Source organism: Polistes fuscatus, unplaced genomic scaffold (genome assembly GCF_010416935.1).
Source record: "Polistes fuscatus isolate 324 unplaced genomic scaffold, CU_Pfus_HIC Scaffold1, whole genome shotgun sequence".
Taxonomy (NCBI): domain Eukaryota; kingdom Metazoa; phylum Arthropoda; class Insecta; order Hymenoptera; family Vespidae; genus Polistes; species Polistes fuscatus.
Window position 1 is genome coordinate 10,230,902 of NW_025112997.1, and position 22,442 is coordinate 10,253,343.

Consider the following 22,442-nt stretch of genomic DNA (forward strand, 5'->3'; position numbering starts at 1 on the left):
GATTTCTTATCATAGAAATAAAAAACGATTTCATCCACGGACACATTAACTTATTAATATTTATAAGGCCTCTTTATGTTAATTTCATTAGAATTTCTATATAAATATAGAAATTAGACGAACACAATTTTTCATAGATATATATATATATATATATGAAAATAATCTAGTATCTGTCGACTGTTTTTATCTATATAAACATATATAGATATAAAATGTAAGAAAGTTTATATATATATATATATATATATTATTTCAAAGGAGAATTGAATATTGTTAAAATATTAAATATCGAGATATTGTCATTATAACGAATAAAATGTTAGTTAAATAATAACATTTTTATTTTGACAGGATTCCGATTGATTATTAATAGGACTCTCCTTTGGAGATTTTTGTATTGTCTTTGAAGTCATAATATAACTAGTCTTTACTACATTCATAACAAGATTTTTAGGTTTTGGTGGTAGAGGTGGTGGTTTTGATAATTTAGTAGGTGATACCTGACTATCCATAGAGACTGATGATTCTTGATATTTTGAATCCGTACGGAATCCATTCTCAACAATAGTCTGATCCCCGTCAACTATAGTTCCATCCAAAGTAAATGACGAATCAAGACCTTTACTCACAGATTCTATTGTATCAGGCACTGTTGTTAATCGTTCAACGATTCTACCATTTGTTAAATAAGTAGAACGTTCTTGCCCTGTGGATACTTCGTTTTCTTCTCCAGTATCATAGAATTTTGTGGTTCCCTCGCAATTGGTAGGTGTTACTCGTGCTCTTCGAACCTTGTTGCGATCCAAAGGTTTCCCATTTTCCTTGTTCTGATTAGTAATTTCATAGCTTTAAGAGTCGAAATGCATTATGACAATGAACTTAAGATTACGGTGAATGTAAGCATGACAACATTTCTCATAGAATATTTTTTTGTTTTTTTTTAGCAGTTAATATGATGTTTAATACTTATAAACTGTTAATATGATCTTTTGTAATTAATAATTCCTTTTTTTCCTATTGCTAGATGATTTAAATCTATTTATCAATTGGGATAAGTTATGCAGAAAACTACCTTCGATGATCGAAATCGTCTAAATTTAATTGAAAGATTAACATTTTTTTTAAATATTTTTCCTTCTAGTATTTCTTTTTCATGTCTTCTGTTTTCTAATGACTTATTTAACAATGAGTAGTATATAATATTCTAAAAACAAGATAAAATAATAATCCTACAATAATTTTAAATAATCGTATGATATTAAAGTTGTTATATTATTTAATAACTTTATGCAAAATAAAAATTACGCGCGATTATCAAAATCCATTTTATGTTCAATTAATTTTGTATCATTTTGAGAGTAAATAGATTTTTTTTAACTTATCCCAATTATAGCAATGCTTTGAAATATAGCATATGTTTTGTTTACCTTTAAGAAATCCGGCAGTTCAAAATTTATTTCTGTCCCTCTTTGATCTTCCAACCTAGATCGTTGTGCCCTTTTTAATCCTTCATACAAATCTATAACAAAATAAAATTTTCAAATATATATATTCATTCAATATAATAAATTAAAATTTTCATCAAAGATTAAGAACTTACCATCACCGTCAAACCTTCCAGGAAGTTGCAATTTAACACCATTACGCCATTTTGCGATAAGAGGAGGATGAGGTCTAGAAGTTTCTTCACTAACTGACTCTGTAGTACCATTTTTTTCGCTTCCTGTGGTATACTTCGATTTCATCTTATAAACGTGTTGAAATAAACATTTAATATTTTATAATAAATACTTTAATGTCACATAATAAATAGAATTTTTATACACAAAAAATTATTGAACCATACCTTCTTTTTTCCATGCATAGTAGAATCACGGACAAAAAATTTACTTGGTAATATAGAAGAACCTTCGGAACGTTGATCGTCAGACTACGATATAAAAAAAAGAACATATAATAATTTTTAATAAAATATGTATATATGTATTACATTAAATAGATTTTTGTATTTATTGAGAAGACATACTTTACACGAGCCTTCGTTGTATTGATATTTGCTTGCACTTTTTCCTACTAACAATTCTTCGAATACTTTATTTGTTATTTCATCTAAGGTTGGTTGTCCGCGTGATATTTCATCGGAATATTTGACCAAAGCTGGATCTCTTTGGGCATCTAAAATTATAATCAATAAATTCTTAGAAAAAAATTTATATATATAGACCTAATTCTGTTTTTACACGAACTTCTTTTATACGATTTTGATTTAACACAAATTAGGAAAAAAAATTTAATTCTCTTTTTACACGACTTATTTTGATTTAACACGATCGACCCAAATTCTAAGAAGTAAAATTTGCTTTACTTTTATTTTTATAACTGCGACATTAAAGACGAGGAATTAATTTTGCATAAAAGTCGATAAATGGAAAGTTATAGTTTTAAAACCTTTGATTTATTAACCCCTTAGCCTACAATATCACTTCAGAGACGTTGTAAGTTGGTCAGGCCAAATATAACCAAAATGTTTCATGTTAAAAAGAGTCGGTCAGTGAGACACATCTCAGATTATTTTCAAATTTTGCACACTTGTAGTAGTCCATGAGTATATTCATTGTGCCTTTAAACATGACGTATATATTCATCCGTTTGCGAAAAAACGCAGATTGGAATTTGACAATGAATCAAATCTTTTTATGCGCAACTCATATTATCTTGCATAATTTTTATGTTCATGAATTAGTAACATGTTTTTTTTCCTTTTCAAATGATAATTTACTTTGTATGATACATATGCAATCTTTATGGAATGAAACGTTTAAGATCCTAACATGAAAACTCATGGTTTATTATATTATTTTTGCTGATTTCTTAGGACTGGAACTAATCTTCTACTTTTTTCCATAGATGCAATATATTTTTTTTACACGAATTTTTTTTACACGTGTTCTTCGGGAACGTATCTATCGTGTAAAAACAGAATTAGGTGTATATATATATGTATACATATTTGTATATATATTTGTATGTTTTTATTTATGTATATACTTCACCTTCATTATTTATAGTCAACGTAAGTCTTGTGGGTGCATTAATAGCTAATATGTCCATACAAACACGATGACCTTCACTCCAAATATTAATTAAATCCAAATTGAAACCATATTTATTCAAAAGAGGCCTTAGTACTTCTTTAAGGGTTCTTCCCTTATGTGCAATCACAGTAATTACTCTACGCGAAGGTAAATCAACTTTTAAAACTTTTGTCTGTACAACTTCTACCTCTTGTCCTGCTAATACTGAAGAAGGATATTTTATATCCATTGGCTGAAAATAAATGAAATTATTAATTATAATAAGGATCATATAATAAATTTAACACAGTACACATATATGATTTTTCATATACATTAAATTATAAGCATTAGCAATATTTAAACCACCGGTATATTTAAAATTATACAGTAGAGTATTGATTATCTGTATAACGATAATTTGAATGACCGTTTATCCGAATATAGAATGAAACGTATTTAACAATGTGTATGTTATGGGGCACATATCCTAGCTGTTTCAAATGCCTGAATTTAATATCGTCTATATTTAGCCAAAAATCACTAACTACATTATTATCTTTTTTTAAGAAAAAATTACTTTTTTCAATTCACTAACCATTACTCCATAAAAAGCATCAATAGTAACGTGTGAAAGGTTTAACTGAAAGCATACTTTTCTCAAACCTTATTGCTCCTATTAAAAATTTGTTTCACGAGCAATAACTCAAATTAATATAAATGTTATTTAGTGATTTTTGGCTAAACATAGACAATATCTTGTCTGAATTTAGTGTGTTCATATATATAGATTTAATATATACAATGACTATTAAGAGAAAAAGATTGGTGTTGAAATTAGAACATAAATTAGACATCATTCTATTTAAGAATGGATGAATATAGATAAAAATAATCCAAGTCTTTAAATTATGAGGGATGATGATATTACAGGTAGCCCCAAAAGAACACGATTAATTGGTTCCGTGTTCTTTGAAAACATGTTGTTCGAGACTACAAAAAACAGGATTCCGTTTCAAGCGTGAAAATAAAAAAAAACGTTACGTCTAAAATTTTTTTTTTTCGTTAAATATAAAACTAAAAATTTATATTTTTTGAAATCATATTGGTAAACACTTCTAAGAAATCTTGTATTACATAATTCAAATTAATTTATTAATTAGTTTTGAAAAAACGTTTTATCTTAAATTTTTATTATTAAAATAAAGATGTTGTATCTATCTGAGATACTATATAAAATATTTATTATTTAATCTGAACAATTTTTTTTTTTCTTTAATCGTAACTCTATTTTATCAAAAAAAAAAAAAACAAATAACATATTTGGAAATAATTTTATATCAAATAATACATGTATTTTATTCTTTTTCAAAAGAATTACTCGAAAATCGTGTAGTTTGAAACCGTGTAATTCGGGGGAAGGTATCCGTGTTCTTTGAAACTCGTGTTCTTCAAGTAATTTGTTTACAAATGTCAGTATAAATGAAGATACGAGAAAATATAGCACTATTCGAACACATAGCGAAGCTGTAAATGCATTGAATATTGCTTTGAAATGAGCAAAACATCAAAACGAAATAGATATAATACAAATGTTCATATTAGAAAGAATATCTTTCATTATATCAACTTGGTAATATCTAAATACACTTTAGATATTGCACTTTTCTTTTTATTAGATATGTATTCGTTCACTTATAAACCATTCAGATTATAAAATTATTTAATTTTTAATCAATTTATGACATTATTAGGAATTTGATTCTCTCAGACTGATTATACGAAATGGATTTGTTTCCCAATTCATTTAGATAATCAACATTCTACTGTATTCTTAATATAAACTCCATTGAAGCCTTTTTCCAAAATTATGCTTATCATATTGATATTAATTGTACATAGTCAGAGAATATTTAAGCATTTCTAGATCGCCCCCCTCACTTTCATGACAATATATGTGCAATATAAAATTCGCTGATAGAACCAAGAAAGAGAATAATACAGTACGTGCAAAATACCAACATATCCCATAGTCCTTATCTATTTTCTAACAATCTCAATATAAATGTGCTTAGCGATATCAGCCTGAATGCATACAAATATAATGTATTTGTTGATTTGTGTTAGTCATTTCACCGCTTTTTAAGTTGCATTATGTAAAAAAAAAGAGACACAAACCTCTTGTGAAGCTATCATAACAACATCATAGTTAGTATATCGAAGAGCTCTTTTATCAAGGAGGCGAGTAACCACATCTTTAATGCTCTCAGTTTGGCTAGTCTGCACTACTGTAGTTGACCCGTCAGACAATATTACTCGACACAACCCGGTACATTTGCTGCGAGCTTCTTTCTTTTCATTCAACTGTCCTTCGCAGGACGATACTGACTACAAGTTATACAAACTAGCTCACATACATGAGAATAATAAATAATAATTTAATATCTACTTCTCTGATATTAAAGCCATACTCAATATACGATATTATTAGATTAAATATAGTAAATTAAATTAATCAACTTGAAATACTATAAACTAACACACATTTAAATAACTGCATATAATTTTTGTTTCATATGTAAAGAATAATAAAGATTTGTGTTGAGGTGTTTGTAATAAAAAAATAAATATTTTCCCCCACACAATATCAGTATTATAGAATCTGAATAATATAAATTTCCTTTTTTTTTTTTTGAGAATATATGTTGTATAATACTTACATGTTTGTTAAATGATTGCCTCAATGCCAAATCCCATGACGCTAAAGAGGACCTGCTACTAGATATAGATACGCTATCCTCATTGTTATTACCTTCTGCTTCTCTCTTAATGGTAGTAAAACTCTTGTATATAGTTTCACTTCGGTTGGGGGCTTTATTATACTCTGTTTCACCGCGATCTTTCGATTTTGACCTGTAAATGTAAAATTGTATAATATAAATCTATATTATCCAAATTGCTTATAATTTAGAGCAGCGTTTCTAACTTTTATGGATTAAATTTTTAATAAGATACACAATGATACTACTTTACACTATAGCAAAAAAAAGTTATTAATTTGTAAGAAATTCTCCGGAAAATTATTGTTGAATATTCTTGCGAGTTTGTGAGAATATTGGAATAACAGTAACAATAATATTCAGTGACTTCACTTTATCAGTTTATTAAAAATTTTATATTTTAAACACTTAGGCCATTACGAAGACTGTTATTTATTGGATTAGTATTTTTAAATATTTTTGGTTAATATTTTACTGTAAATAAGTAATCAGTAATTAATTAATATCATTATTAATAACAAAACTGTTAGTATATTAAATAAGTGATTAATATTTATAATAAAATATCAGTGATTATCTCGTATCAACATATAACCCCGACACGACCTTGACGCAACACACATATTATAAATGTTAATTATCTACTTAAAATACTGATAAATTGTTATTTATACTGAACAAAATATTCAAATATACTGATATGTATTTATTTTATAAAATAATATTTAAAAAGAAATAGAAATGTATAATAAATAAATGTGTTGATTCGTACAGTAAAAAAAAAAGTTGAGAAACGCTGGTTTAGAGGTAAAATAATAATTACCTATTTTTTCTATGCCAAGGAAGAATAGATTTCCGGCAACGGTCTTCCGCATCCGAATGGCTCTTCTTAAGTTTTACGCTAGGTGAACTAATAAGATTTAAATCATAATCTTCTATATTGATAGCACTATTTCCTGTTTCTAAACAATGACGATAAAGTTCAGACCTTAGAAATCTAGGGTAACTATCGAACTTCATTAAATTAAACACCTGCTTTTGTGCCTATGACAAAAAAATACCAACAAAATGAAAATTAAATAATAAAAATCCTACAAAGTGTTTTGTTTTGTAACTATAACTTTTACGAGTTTATATGATTTGAAAATTGATCAAAAAAAAAGAATAAGAGATATACACAAAAATTTGGTTTATTACATACTTGTAAAAAAAGATCCGCAGGGGCCTCATTAAGAAGTTCTTGCGTAATTTGTCCAGAAGCATGGCTGTCAACATTAACTGGTTCTGCAGCAGTATTTGACAAATGACGTTGGTAAATCTGCCAAGCTAATCTACAACGACTAATTGAGTCTTCCGTATCCTTATATCTTTCACAAGCAGCCCAAAAATAAATATTCTCATGACTAAATTCCTTTTTCAAAAATTCCTTTAAAAAAGTAAATACAAACTATCAAAATTATTTTGCGAGCCATTGTTTTAATTGAAAATTAATAAAATACAACGTTTATTTTATGCACTTAAGTACTTTCACAAAAAAAGAAAAAAAAGAAATTTATTCTTACTGCAAACGTCTGCAAACCCTTTGGATCTCCCAACAATTTTTCAAATCCATTAGCCCAAGTATGTACACTCTTACAATCGTTAACTTTGTCACATGATTCTGTACTTCCGTGCTGTAATTGTAAAAAGAAAAAAGAAATAAAAGGAATTATTTAAAATTATAATAAAATAAAGCATGAACATTTGGGCACATTATTCTGTACTTCCGCAATATAATTATAAAAAAATAATTTATTTTAAATTATTGTGTTACCTGAAAAGTTCGTGTACCAATGAATATTTATATTATTTAATATATTTTTTTTTTAAATTAACAACAATTTCCAAGCAAGCATACGATTGTACATTATAGGTTGTACGAAAATTCAAGCCGATTTGTTTAAGAAAATATATGAAATATTGAAAATATTTAGCAGCAGGAATTTTTCAGTCAACCCGTTACAAGGATAAAAATCAAATTTGGTCACACGATTCTGTACTACCATGCCATAATTTTACAAAGGAAGCAATCATTTTAAATTACGACGATATAAAAATATAATCAAAAAAGAAGGGAAAAAGGAACAACAACAAAATAAAAAAATGTGTTACGTTTTATCCGTAACAAATGACCGTAAAAGCAGCATAAGAGAACGAAGTTGGCGTGCTCCGTTATGCATTGTGAACGATGTTGAAAGAACGGGAGGGTTGCGTATTAATAGTCAAATTAACAGTTCCTGTTTAAATAGACGAGAGTTTTAAAGAACTTAACTATACGATACTGTGTATAGTTTTATGGTCGTACAATAAAAACAAAAAGAATATTAAACAATATTCTTTAGAGCTCAAAATTAGAAAGAAACAATTTTCTACCGACAAAAAAATTCATTGAATTAAATTCTTTTGTGAAATCAATTTCCCTCGGAATTTGCAAGAAAAGCTTAAATTCGTTGCGTCGTAAGTAAAAAATGAAAAAGAAAAAAAAAAGACTGTAAACTTTATATAAAGCCAATAAAATAAATTTTTAAATCAATTTAATTTGTAATTTGCAATAAAAATGCAAATTCATTGCATAGAATCTTAAAAAAAAAATAAAAACGAGAAAATACTGTGGATTTTATACAACACTACAAATAAGATCAATTTATACATCAGTTTGATATGAAATTTGCAAAAAAAAAGTGCCAATTCATTGCACCGTAACTAAAAAAAAAACGAAAAACAGAAGAAAACAAATTACTGTGGATTTTATGAAATACTAAAAATAAGATTAATTTGTGAATCAGTTTGATTCGAAAAATATGCAGGAAAAGTACAAATTAATTGAATCGAAAGTTTAAAAGAGAAAAAACTGTGAACTTTATACAATGCTAACAATAAAATTAATTCACGAATCAGTTCCACTTGAAATTTGTAAGAAAAGTGCAAATTCATTGTACCATAACTAACAAAAAAAAGAAAATAAAAGAAAAATACTTGTGAATTCTATACAATAATAAAAATAAGATCTATCTATAAATCAGTTTGATTTGAAATTTGCAAGAAAGGTGCAAATCATTACTTAAAAAAACTTAAAAAAAAAAAAGAAAAGAAAAGCTTGTGAGGACTATATGCAACACTAACAAGACCAATTCGATAAGAATCTGCGTTGGCTCGTCACGAAACACCTGTTGCATGATGCCTTTTCCATGGTGAACAACGTGAGAATATACACACAAGTCCCACGCGATATTCAATTCAAGTCCTGCTAGTTTCCCATGTATTTTAATGGGACGCGCTCGAGAGTTGTTACAACCTTACTTACAGACCGTGTGTCTCTAATAAATGCAACAACGCGTACAAGTAATAAAATAAAATACAAGAGAGAGAGAGAGAGAGAGAGAGAGAGAAAGTCATTCTTATATTTATATATATATATATATAAAGTCTTATAAAATAAATCTAAATTAACACAGGGAATGTAAAAAATATATTGATAAATCCTTAATTGAAACTGTAATAAAAAATTCATCAATTTGATTCATTGTAAATTTCATGGTTTAAGTTTTACTATATAATTATATATATTTATATAAGTAAAATATAATGTATAATGTATATATATAATAAATAAAATAATATAATTATATAAATATATAATATACATATATAATAATTAATATAATATATAATTAATATAATATATAATTAAAAGAAAACAATGTACTTATCATATATATATATATATTATTTTATAGCAATTTATATTTTACTCTAATGCGTGGAAATAATAAAATAAATTATAAGAGACAAAGAGGAATTAGTTTACATGTATTTATATTTGTTAAATTGGTCAATAATTCCGTATTATTTTTTAATATAAATATTCATAAATACTAATTAATAAGAAATAAATTATAACAAATAAAGAAATATTAATGAACATTTATATTTATTAAGATTGATCGATAACTCCGTTCGGTTTTTACCATGTTATTTACTTGTTATTAGAAAATTGTCCAACCTAATATATATCTTTAATTATCAATATATTTATCAAAAAAGTTAATTTGAGAGACTTTAAAGTTCATTGTTTAAGTGATACAGAAATTATAAATATTATTTACTAGTAATAAATTTATTTATCTTCGATTAATAGAATATTAGCAAAAGCCCTCAATTTGGTAGGTTTACAATTTCACAATTTATGCCAAAAAATCTATAGCAATTTAAATTCACTTCGTTTGATATAATATGAATTAATTTCAATCGAAAAAAGACAAAAAGAACAATGTACTCATCAATGTAAAGTTAATTACAATAAAAATTGGTAGACAATTACCGTCGATAAATTAAATTAAAATCAAACTAACTAAATTATAAACGCCTTTCTTGACGTAAGAAAAGAAAAGAAGAGAATAAATTGTTTTTATCAGCGAAAAGTAATTCCAATTCCACGAACTTGATGCCATTCGGGGAATCCATGTCACAGAAATGCGAATGAAATCACGTATACATGTATGTATGTGATGTACATATATATATATATATATAGTAGATTCCTAATGACGATGCTTCATTCATTCGTTCAAAGTAGGTCAAAAAAAAATTTTTAATCAACTAAACAAATAAATAATAAGACTTTATATAAATCCCCCCCCACACCACCACCCTTACAATAAAAATATATTTCCCGCGTGTTCAATCGTGTTACTTAACATAGACACATTTTATCAAATGTTATCCCACCCATATAGAAGATTCAAATTAATAAGAGCGAGCAATTCAATTCGTTTGTTAATTTATGAATGATTACTCAACTATCTAACCAATAAATCTCTTCAATCTAAAAAAAAAACACTAAAAAGAAACTACTTGTTAAAATGGGCTAACAATCATCGATGATTAGATCGTTAATATGCTCTTATTTCCCTTGTTAAATTCTCATACCGATTTCCCCAACGAATCCATGTCCTGTCCAACGAAGCTCCAGCCTCGGAATGGCGCGCAATCCCATGTAATAATCCGTCTTTTACACGTGTTTCGTAATCCACAATTAAAAAAAATAACTCGCCGAGTGGCAAAATAAAAACCCGTTTGAAAGGGGTGAAGAAATAAAAAAAATAGAATAAAAGAAAAAAAAAGAAAACAAAGATAGAAAAAGAAAAGGGAGGAGGAGGAAGAAAAGAAACAGAAAGAATCACACGGTAAAGGCCGTTCAACAACAGTAGATCACTACTGAGGGCTCCGCCCAGCCGTGGCAAGCGACGCACGATACGTACGAAACGATTCTATGTATGATACAGGAATGATATACTAAACGTTGATTAATATTTTAAACACGATGATTAATACAAAAAGATTGACACTGACGGTGACGTTAACTTGGATTTAAATAATGAGCTACTACTACGTGTAAAATAATCTTGATGATAAGGAAATGATTAAACGTAACTCAAATGAAACTCAGTCAGCAGGGACAACCCTAAGAAAAGGAAAACGCGATGCGCGCAGTTCCGTCCGTCTGAACGAACGGACGCGCGCAACAGCGCGCACTACCAAGCGCAACACTGACCAGAAGAGAACTCATGTAAAAGCCGCAACTTCGTATCCAACTCAGGCCACTCTAATCACTGCGCGTGCGAACCTGCGCCGCGTGTCTACGTATAGTAGTATACGCCGCGCGTATACGTTTGTAGTTGTATATTTGAATCTATGTATGATGATGTATAAATATTAAATGTATGAGTCTGAATCTGTATGTATATGCGTGTGAGTCTCTGAACTGTATGTATATGTGCGTGTATTCCTATATATGTAATATGCCTATGGTTGTCATTTATGCGCGCGCACTTATTGTGTGCATATGTATGTGTGACTCACCGTATTTCTTACACGTGCGTACAAATAATACAGCATACCCACGAAGTCTGTGTACGTGCATTGCATACAGGGTGTCCTTATTCAAATCGATTCTACATTTGATATATGTATTTGAAATAAGTATGTAGGAATTTAATGGGACACCCTATATATTTTCGGATGAGTCACGTATAACTTGTATAGCAGGCAACACGTTTTTGGCACGACTAGAATAATAATTGAGATTTCAATTGATTAAGAATAATTGTTCGTAAATTTTGAGAATGATGTCATTTTGACATGTAGTCTAGCAAGAATTATTGTTATAGATGAACACTCGTATATAGAAAGCGTATCTATTGTATAGACGATGATAGGTCGGGTTTCATCTGTATACCTAGAGCAGCTACAGATCTGCCCTACGAAGCAACGGAAACTGCAAGCAGGAAATGTGATGACGCAGACTTCAATAACGAATAAACTAGAGAAGGAGGAGGGAACGGAAATCATGAAAAAGACATACGCGCGTTTTACCTAAACATCTTTCTACGAGTTTGATTATTTCCACGTATAATGGGTGATTAATCAAAATGATAAAGAATATAGGTCATTGTACATACTACTTAATAATTACGGTTTGTCCCGTTATTTATGTGAATGCAGATTAGGAAAGATTAATTGCACGTACTATTAATCGTTTCAGACGTGAAACATTTTTTAAAAATTATTTTTATAAAGTTAATAAAAAAATAAGTAAGGCATAATAAACCATCAATGTTGATAACAGGTATAAAGCAAATGATAAAATGTATGATAAAGTGAAAATAAGAATAAAGAATAAACTTCTTACCAAACAATTATCCGAGTTGCAGATACGAGTTGTTCTTATTTCTTGTAAACTTCCCCATGGACGTGGTTTATCGTTTTTATTACCATAAGTATGTAAAAACGAGGGTGAATGTTCCGAGCTAGGATTCAAATCTTCCAAGCTATGCACCAACGATTTCGACATACCGCAATACACTTTAGGACTCAATTTATCACAACCGGTGTTCGATATTCGCGTTAATATTTGCGATTGACTCGACAAATTTTCCACCGTTTCGATAACTTCGTCCGTACCGTGAAGCATTGCAGTAGTACAGGCAGATGAAAGAGAACCAACGGACGAACTACCGAACCCCTGCATGACCACAGGAGCAGATGGTTCCGGACAGGTGGTGGCATCCCCACTCCTCCATGAATTTTTCCCTTCTGAAACGATCGTACGATTTCCCACCACTCCTGTTGGCGCACTACACGGAATTCCATCATGTGAATTGCCAAAGTTCATGGATACTTTATTGTTGCTAATCCCTGTCGCTGTTTCATACGACGATGATACTGCATTCTCCTTGGAAGTACCTGATCTTATTATATTTTCCCATCTTGAATCAGATATTGCACGAACTGTGAGTCTGGAACCTGCAGTCTCATTAAATATTCCTCCTCTGCTTGAAGGCATTATAAGACCCTACAAACATAAACAACATTTCAAGTTTGTATGATATATAGCATATATATTTCTAATTAATGATTAATACGTTTAGTAAATACTATACTCTCTGCAATATGGAGCGCTGTCTGGAATGAGAAAAATCAGCATTTCTCTCTGAACGAGAACGATAATCATCTTTGAAACCTATACCAGAATCACTATTGCTCGAATGGGCAGTCGATGTGCTAACATTGCTAGGTTGAGGTGAAGCAGCATCTTGACGTCTTCGTGCTTCGTTGTATGGATTAGCATCACCATTTGTAGAATCAGATATATACAAGGTTTGTATGGCTCCGATTAAACTATTGCAGCTATCAGGAAATTCTTGGCACATGTTTAGTTCTGAAGTTTTCGTACATGTAAACCCAAATACATTACAAGTACTTGAGTGTATTGCATGATCTATTAACTTATAATATATAGTGAACACATGACACGAATTGGATACTATATCATCCTTGTCTTTGACCGATTTTGTTAATATTCCAAAGTACTGTTTATCTTCTTCAGAAAATGAATTACAGAATATTATCCTATATGATGGATATTCAGCGATAACAAGATTTTCTGAATTGGTAAGTTTGATGTTTGCCACGTGTATCGTTAAAAGTACAGTTGTTGGATTTCTTTTTTCTGCTTTTAATCTTTTTATGCATTTCCGTAAAACCTAAAATATTAAAAAAAATAATATTAAACAACTAAAAAAGAAAAACTTACTGAATATCATCTATATGTAATACATACCTGCATCATAGAAGATGGATGCAACTGATTAGGAATATCTATAGTACCCAAATAACCGACTACAGTTCTATGTACAATTTTTTCCGAATCTCGTTTATGCGATGTAGGTGGAGGTGGTGGAGGAAGAGGATTACTCATGTTCCAACGATGATGAAGATGATTGCAATGTATTTTACTTTGCTGTATTGCTCTTCCAGCTGTATCGAACATGGCACCACTTTGTAAATCTCTAACAACTTTAGCGACTCTACATTGTAACTGTATTGCATTTGTATTATTAGCACGTGGTTTATGCGCATATTTAGGTTTGGATCTAACAGTAGCAAAACCTTCCTCATCCGATGAATCAGAATAATAATTTTCAGCTATTTGTAATCTAAGGACACCTTGGGACTGTCCTATCAGCTGTACTACATCATCATGAGGTACTTTACTAACATTGTGACCATTAACAGCGACCAAATAATCTCCTGCTCGTAGTCCAGCATGTTCGGCAGGACTTCCTTGTACAATGCAACTTAATATACATGGTTGTTGTCCAGAAATAGTAAAACCATATCCTTTAGTGCCACGAACCACTTCCACAGCTCTAACACCATAATTTACTCTCTTCTTTTTCCTTCTGTTGTGGTGCATAGTTGTATTTGTATATCAAAAGATTATATGCTCAAATATTTTCATTATTTCTCAATTGTATCTCTCGAAGTATCAACATTTTCCTTTATAAAGTAAAATAAATAATTTTCATTGGATTATTGAAACGATATCAATATCAATATTAATTAGTAAAATTAACTTGACAGCTTGATTTGCTTACTTTATTCCAAGTGATAAATACTAACGAGCATGTGGATAAAAGTCTGCTTTCTTTAATTATTTTCCACAAAACTAACGACGATTTTAACAACAAAATTATAAAACTAATTTAAAATAACCTCATATAAATTTTTGTCTATCCAATCTCACATACAAATTTGATAAAAGTCATAGAAGTCTTGCGGTTGAGGGTAACATGGAGTGTTTTGGAACTCCATGTCTTCCATATTTACATTCCTACGTTCATACAATTTATGTGATATAAAACATATTTAAAAAATTTTCATACAAATATTATAATTATTTATACAAAAAATAAACATAAAATTATTCCTACATATTTATCCATTATCACGATAATATATTATAAAAATAGTTATACATTTCATTCAAGATTTAGAGTAATTGGACAATTCACCACTCAACAGAGAATGATGAAGTCTAATTCAAGCGTACCAACTTACCAAACTAATTTCACTAGATTATATTCACATAGTAATATAAAAATAATATTTAAATTAAGTAATACGTTTCTTGAAAAATCTTTCGATACTTTTAAGTTATAAAATAAAGATGTTATCTATATTTCTAATTGAATTCTCTGTTTAGTAAATTCGTATTTAAGCAGACACACATATTAATTAAACAAAATTAGAAATATATTTCGTACCGATACAAACCGAAGATGTATAAAATCTAATCCGATTTTAAATCGTTAATATATTTATTATAAATTATTTTTATATTTTGCATATTTTATACTTGTAAATAGATATATATAAAGGTCATATGCTATTATTAACACTGAAGTTCAATAGAGTTTTAAAATAATGTAATATTACAGTTGCTTAAAAATCTACTTTCAAGACAGTTTTTTAAAGCATGCCAATTATTTCCAACAAACTTATTCCCCACAAATAAGAGTAAATTATACGTGAAAACATATTATATCTCGTTGAGGATCTCATTAACGTTATTATTCTAATAATTTAATGTTATGTATTTTAAAATAATGTCTTTATTTTGTTGGTCCCTTATAAGATTTGATCTACGGGACAAAAACTTTCTTATTTAATTCAAAAATTTTTATTCAAGATTCGTAGAAGTTTGAGAACCGCTGATCTATAGAATTAAACTTTATTATTTTCTAAAGTTCTTCATTAAATTAGTTGATCTTATAAATAATAATTGTGATATATTTATCTAAATAATGTGAAAAAGACTTAATAAGACAGTATTATTTATTTCATTGTAGACAAATAAAGTACATTGTCTATATTTTAATATTTTTAAAATTCTACAAAGCGTGTAGAAGAGAAATTAAATAATCGTTAAAATTTGTTAATAATTAATGATTTTTATATAATCGATGACTTTAAACTTATATAAGCAGGTACAAACGATAGATAATAATTATTAATTTAAATTCTAAGAAGTAAATATATACATTGAAGCATTGTTAATATGTTATATAAACTATGAGATATGATATGATATGATAAATATTATTGATAGAAAATATTATTTAGATATTAACAAAATTATGTAAACTCTTTAAAATAATATAATGCTACATGAAATAATTGAAAATTTCTAATGAAATAATATAATAATATTTTGAGTATCTTTTTTATTTATCGATGTGATTAATGTTTTTGTATTTATACCAGTTTCAATTGCGCGCCGAAATAATAGTACACTATGCGTTATCTAATGTGATATTTCTTTAACAATAAGATCAGAGTACTGTACCAAGCGAGTAAAATAATGCAAGCGGGTTGTACTAGTCGAATGACCTCCATCTTTCTTATGTGTTCTTATTAATTATAAGATTCCTTACATTTTGACGACAACATGGCGACCATTATTAGCTATTTAATATAATATGTTATTATTTAATATAAATAATATATTATAAATATATATATATGTAAGGACAGTAGTTTTAGCTATATTGAATTTAGCGCGTAAATAGGTAGATAAGTTAGATCTCTGGATTCAGATAGGTTAAGGAATAAAACAGGTGACGTCAGTGCTACAAAGAAAGCAGGAGTGAAAAGATACAGAGATTAAGAGATATATGTAAGAAAATTAATCAAAAAACAACGGTGTGGATATTAGCATTGAATGTTGTTTCTTTGTTATTACAGGTAGGATAAATAATTAGTCTAAGTTGTTACATTATTATTTTGTTCAAAATAAAATAAAATCTTTGTTATTACAAAGAAACAATTCTACCTATTATCTACCCATAACCTGCACAATAAATAAAATATTATATATATAAATAAAAACAATGTTTTCAATTGGTTCATTTAATTCACTGTTGTAATTACAATGTTAACTAACTAAGCATTAGTTTCAGTTATTCACACACACACACACAGAGAGAGGCACTTTTTAATAACTTTAATGATATTATTTTATTCAAAAAAATCAATAAATTTATTTCGATATCTAAATGTTTACAATTTCAATCTACAAATCAGATAAATTGTATTATCTATTTATCTAAATTTAAGCGGGATGATAATATATTATAATGTTCATTTTTTTGAGTATTCTAAATAATAAGAATTAATCTATTCTCTTAATCTACGCATTTGATACAGTGTAAATGTCATAGATTTACTTAATCAATATTTCGATTGTTTAAACTAAAGTCATTCATCGATAAATTGTCGTCGCTATAATACTTTATAATAACTAAAACATTTAATGTTTTGTTTTTTTATTTAAATTTAATACGCTGTTTTGTCGTGTGCGTCACACACACACACCACAGTTACACTATGTAAATAACAATTATAAATATGAAAATTGTAAATCTACAATGTTTGCATTCTTACGCATAAATGAATATTGAAATATATATTATACTGTAAAAATTATAGACACAGAAATGTAACACAACAAGTGTACCAATATATACTAATTAAATTAAATGGATACTTATATCTATTTTTATGAATTAACCAAACAACACAATATTATAATTATAATATAATTATATTATAATTATTATTTCTTTTTGCAGAGTGTAAAAAAAAAAGAAATAAAATATCATGAAAAATAATAATAAGAATCTAGAAATGTTATTTTACACAATCTCAAGTTCTATGTACTAAATGATGAAATAAAAAAAAAGAAAAAAAATAATAATTATAAGATCGCAATTTCTTTGTTTAATTGTTCCGATAATAGTAATTTGATTATAAGAATAAGGAAAAACTTGTCCTTATCAAAAACGAATATATAATATCATTTCATATGAATATTTATTTAATTTCGAATTATACAATAAACCTAAACAACAAATGACTGATTAATTGGAAAATAAAGATCACATTGTCAAAAAATATATACCTAAATAAAAAAATAAATAATAATATTAGTGATATTTACTTAAGATAAAAAAAAAAGAAAGAAATTACGGAGCAATAATGTTGATATAAATTCAAATGTCGTAAAATAAAATTATGAAAAACTGTAGGCACCATCGATTAACCGCGAGCCTTTGAACGCGAGTGGCGCCATTTTCAAAATAGAAATCAAGTCCAAGAAAAGCAGTAATGTAAATATTCTTCTTTCTTCTTCAATGGGCTTCAAAAAATTCAATTTTTTTTATAAATCGCTTGTAAAACTATTTAAAAATATATTTTTAAAATTTCAAGTCAAAATTGCAATTCGTTCAAAAGTTATAAGCGATTAAGTGAATGCCCTTCGGTACAAGGTCTGAGCGCGTGACTTGTAAAACGGAGCGGTCGAGTAGGTCATATACTACCAGGTATGTATTTAAAAGGGAAAGGGAACATGGGCAGATGTTGTTTTATTTCTTTTTATAGAAATTTCTAGAAGTTTAGTGTCCTTGTAACAAAGCATCAAATAAAATTAGTTTATAACCGATCTTCGTAGCATGCGTTTTAGTTTATAGTTAAAATAATGTCTACGTATCCCCAAAAAAAGAACACGGTACTTCTGCTCGCAGTAGTAGACCACGTAAAAGATGTTTTCACGGAAATCAGTATTCTAATAGTGAATTAAATAAATGTGGTGAAAATGAAGAAAGTATTAGTGCAAAAAAACTTTCAAATACTATGAGGGAAAATGTAATTGTTAACCCTTTACATTCTTATCGATCATTGAATTTTTCACTGTCTTCACAGCTTTATCGGACATTCTTATGTGTCGAAACTGCAATCAGGATGTTAAATATGCTGAAAGTGGGATACGAGGCCTCGGATTCAAGCTCGTTGTTAGTTGCAAGTGCGGATCGAAACAAATTCCATCAGGTCCTTTCATAAATAATGGGTTTGAAATAAGTCGTAGGATTGTGTTTGTCATGCGACTCTTGGGGGTTGGCCGAGAAGGAATTAATTTATTTTGCAATTATACGGACATAGGTACTGGTATATGTGAAGATACTTACAACTCAATATATGGTCATATTCACACTGCTGTTAAAAAAGTGTATGAATTTTGTTGTAAGAAAGCTGTAGAAGAAGAAAAAAAGAAAATGAAAAAAAAGCACAAAAGACCTCTTCTTAATTTAAAAGTGCCTGGTGATGGAAGTTAGAAGAAACAAGGATTCAAATCATTATTTGACGTAATAACTTTGATAGGGTATTATAGTGGAGAAGTTATAGATCTCTCTGTTCGGAGTAGCTACTGTCATGCGTGTGCAATATGGAAGCACAAACTGAAAACTTCACCAGTGTATCTAGCTTGGGAAGGAGATCATGATGAAGAAAATTTCACAAAAACGCATAAAGGATCTGCGGAAAGTATGGAACATGAAGCTATCAAAATGATGTTTACAAGATCAGAAGAATTATACGGAGTTAAATACGGTAATTATATAGGCGATGGAGATTCTAAAACATTCTCAGCAGTGATTAAATTGAATCCTTATGGTGATGAACTGACAGTGATTAAAAGCAAATGCATAGGCCACGTGCAAAAAAGAATAAGGATGTGGCTCCGAAATGTCAAGAAAGAGAAACATTTTGGCAGAAGAGGAAAGTTGACAGAGGCTTTAATAAAAAAATTAAGCACTTAATAAGGACTAACAATTAGAAGAAATATTGATAGCGTTGGAAATATAAAAAATGCAATAATGAAAATTTATTTCGATATGATATCAACAGATGATAATCCAGAGCATGACAATTATCCAACGAGTGTTGATAGCTGGTGTAAATGGAAAAAAGCTGAAGCTCTAGGAACAAAGCCTCTAGAACATCTGAAACCATTACATCCTGATATTCAAAATGAAATTCTTCCGTTTTATGAAAATTTATCGAGGAATGATTTACTGGAGAGATGTTTAGAAGGTCATACTCAAAATGCGAATGAAAGTTTCAACTCAACTATTTGGCATATGACTTCAAAACATTTACATTCTGGTTTAAAAACCATTGAAGTCGCAGCATACTTGGCTGCTAGCTTGTTCAATGAAGGAAGTTCAAGTATTTTATTAGTTATGAACGAGCTGAATATTATAGTTGGTAACCGCAGCTTCAATCACTCACAATAAATAGACAATCTATGTGTAGCCTGACAAAATAGACACAGCTCCTTGGACAGTAAGGAAGCTCGAAAAGCTCGAAAAGATAAGTTGCAAGCTGAAAACAAAGCATATGAAGCTGAAGAAGGATTGAAACATGGTGCTGAAATGGCTGATTAATCAGTAAGTTGTTTGAATTAGTTAGATACTGCTTTAAATTAACCTTTTCTGTCGCTTTGTTTTCAAATGCGTTTTTCTCGAAACGATTTTTTTCGAAATTGTGTACACTCTAGCTTAAAAAGTTTTTAACCAATCATTTTGAAATTTGGAATATAGTCTCTTTATATAACTACGCTCTATTTGAACCTGAATCCTAAGCGATATCTTTGTTTAAAGTATTTTTTTTATAATGAAAAATATATGAAAAAATAGTAAAAAATCATCTTTATGTTCACACCCCTCTAAAAAATACAAATTTTCATTTTTTCTAGGGAAATGAGGTTTAAATAAAAGATACACATATAAAAAGAAGTAATTTGTCTTTGTAATTGATTTCAGATAAAAATTGTGGCTTCCAAGATGTACACAAACTGCTCAGTCGGATGGCAACCTACAATGCGTGACAGCTGATATCTCCGCTAGTTTTCGAGATAAATCTTTGAAAATTTCGGAATATTTTCTCAAATATATGTGTAAAATGACTTTATAATATTAATAAATAACATAAATTTTTAATACATTAAAAAAGTTCATGAAAATCACAATGAAAACATCGTTTTACACCTATTTCCCCCCTTAATAAGAAATGAGATTTATCCTAAAGAGGACCGCCCGAGTTTGCTTTTTATATCATTCTTTGGTTTAGCAGGTTTATCTGTTGTTTGTTTTTCTGGCGACGCTTTGGTAACTTTAGATTTTGACCGATTTTTTGTAGGTTTCGGTGGTTTTGCGGCCGGACCTTTTGCAGGTGTAAAACGATGTTACAAGGACACTAATACTTCTAGAAATTTCTATAAAAAGAAATAAAACAACATCTGCCCATGTTCCCTTTCCCTTTTAAATACATACCTGGTAGTATATGACCTACTCGACCGCTCCGTTTTACAAGTCACGCGCTCAGACCTTGTACCGAAGGGCATTCACTTAATCGTTTATAACTTTTGAACGAACTGCAATTTTGACTTGAAATTTTAAAAATATAATTTTAAATAGTTTTACAAGCGATTTATAAAAAAAAATTGAATTTTTTGAAGCCTCTACACTTATTTCCCCCCTTAAGCTGGTGAGGGATTCATAAATCGAGTTTCTTGACATTGCTCAGCTTTTTAAATTTTTTTTCAATGCATGTATGCGAAACATAAAGCTTCTCTGAAATATCACGTGTTGTGCTATGACGATCTGAATCGATAATGGCCCTGATGTAGGCTTCATCGATTTTAACTGGACGACAAGATCATTGAGCATTTTTCAGTGAAAAATCACCAGAACGAAATCTGGCAAATCAATATTAACACTGCTTTTCTTTTAAGGCTTTATTCCCATATACGGTACATAAATTTTTTTGTGCTTGCGATGCGTTTTTGCCTTTTCGGAAATAATACAATAAAATATGTCCGAAGTGCACATCTAGTTCTACCATTTTTAAATTGAGATAAACACAAAACTAAAGAATTAATTAATATAATTTTTTTACTAAATTAAAGGTAGAAGTCCAAACAATTAGAAGAAAATATAGGTTAGGGATTTTGAACACGTTAAAGAAATAAAAGAAAGTATAAAAACCATCTATCGACAAAATCCGCAATCACCTACCAATACTTATCCAATATTACGGCCGATAATGATGAACTTGCATCGGCCATCTTCTTTTTTAATTTCTCTGAATACTAATAGGTTTTCCCTAATAGGTTTACTTTTTTCAATGAACTCTTATATTAAGACTTGATTTCGGTATTCTCTTTTTCTGCTTTGTTAAGTGACTCAACTGTTGTCTCACTTTAACACCAGAGATCGCTATTTTTATAATATGACGCACGTTAAATGAACCAACCATTCACGTACTAGACTATTTATTCCTTTACTCGACCAGAGCTTCGTTACTC

General features: G+C 28.9%; 2 protein-coding genes and 1 long non-coding RNA gene across 7 annotated transcripts; 1 reads left to right on the forward strand and 2 right to left on the reverse strand.

Moving 5' to 3' along the window:
- Window positions 1-322: 322 nt before the first annotated feature.
- LOC122521714 (regulator of G-protein signaling loco) lies at window positions 323-15,137 on the reverse strand. Of its 3 annotated transcripts, none has more exons than XM_043642496.1 (15): window positions 14,836-15,131; window positions 14,019-14,737; window positions 13,339-13,941; window positions 12,588-13,250; window positions 7,420-7,530; window positions 7,059-7,283; window positions 6,681-6,901; window positions 5,798-5,990; window positions 5,256-5,465; window positions 3,057-3,330; window positions 2,030-2,178; window positions 1,850-1,933; window positions 1,604-1,748; window positions 1,431-1,522; window positions 323-830 (listed from the first exon to the last, which is right to left on the reverse strand). In XM_043642496.1, exons 2-15 carry the CDS (start codon window positions 14,652-14,654, stop codon window positions 327-329), a joined length of 4,110 nt encoding a protein of 1,369 aa, XP_043498431.1. In that variant the 5' UTR covers window positions 14,655-14,737; window positions 14,836-15,131; the 3' UTR covers window positions 323-326. The 3 variants fall into 3 exon arrangements, with proteins under 3 accessions (XP_043498431.1, XP_043498432.1, XP_043498434.1); XM_043642499.1 differs by having other exon boundaries at window positions 729-849; window positions 14,836-15,137; XM_043642497.1 differs by lacking the exon at window positions 5,256-5,465 and having other exon boundaries at window positions 14,836-15,134.
- Window positions 15,138-16,827: 1,690 nt separating this feature from the next.
- LOC122521746 lies at window positions 16,828-20,431 on the forward strand. 2 transcript variants are annotated; one of them, XM_043642508.1, is made up of 2 exons: window positions 16,828-16,984; window positions 19,001-20,431. In XM_043642508.1, exon 2 carries the CDS (start codon window positions 19,951-19,953, stop codon window positions 20,368-20,370), a length of 420 nt encoding a protein of 139 aa, XP_043498443.1. In that variant the 5' UTR covers window positions 16,828-16,984; window positions 19,001-19,950; the 3' UTR covers window positions 20,371-20,431. The 2 variants fall into 2 exon arrangements, with proteins under 2 accessions (XP_043498443.1, XP_043498440.1); XM_043642505.1 differs by lacking the exon at window positions 16,828-16,984 and adding an exon at window positions 18,546-18,621.
- Window positions 20,432-20,862: 431 nt separating this feature from the next.
- Window positions 20,863-22,055, reverse strand: LOC122521759. Of its 2 annotated transcripts, none has more exons than XR_006304892.1 (2): window positions 21,409-22,055; window positions 20,863-20,950 (listed from the first exon to the last, which is right to left on the reverse strand). It is a non-coding gene; the product is annotated as an uncharacterized LOC122521759 (long non-coding RNA). The 2 variants fall into 2 exon arrangements; XR_006304894.1 differs by having other exon boundaries at window positions 20,863-20,978.
- Window positions 22,056-22,442: the final 387 nt, after the last annotated feature.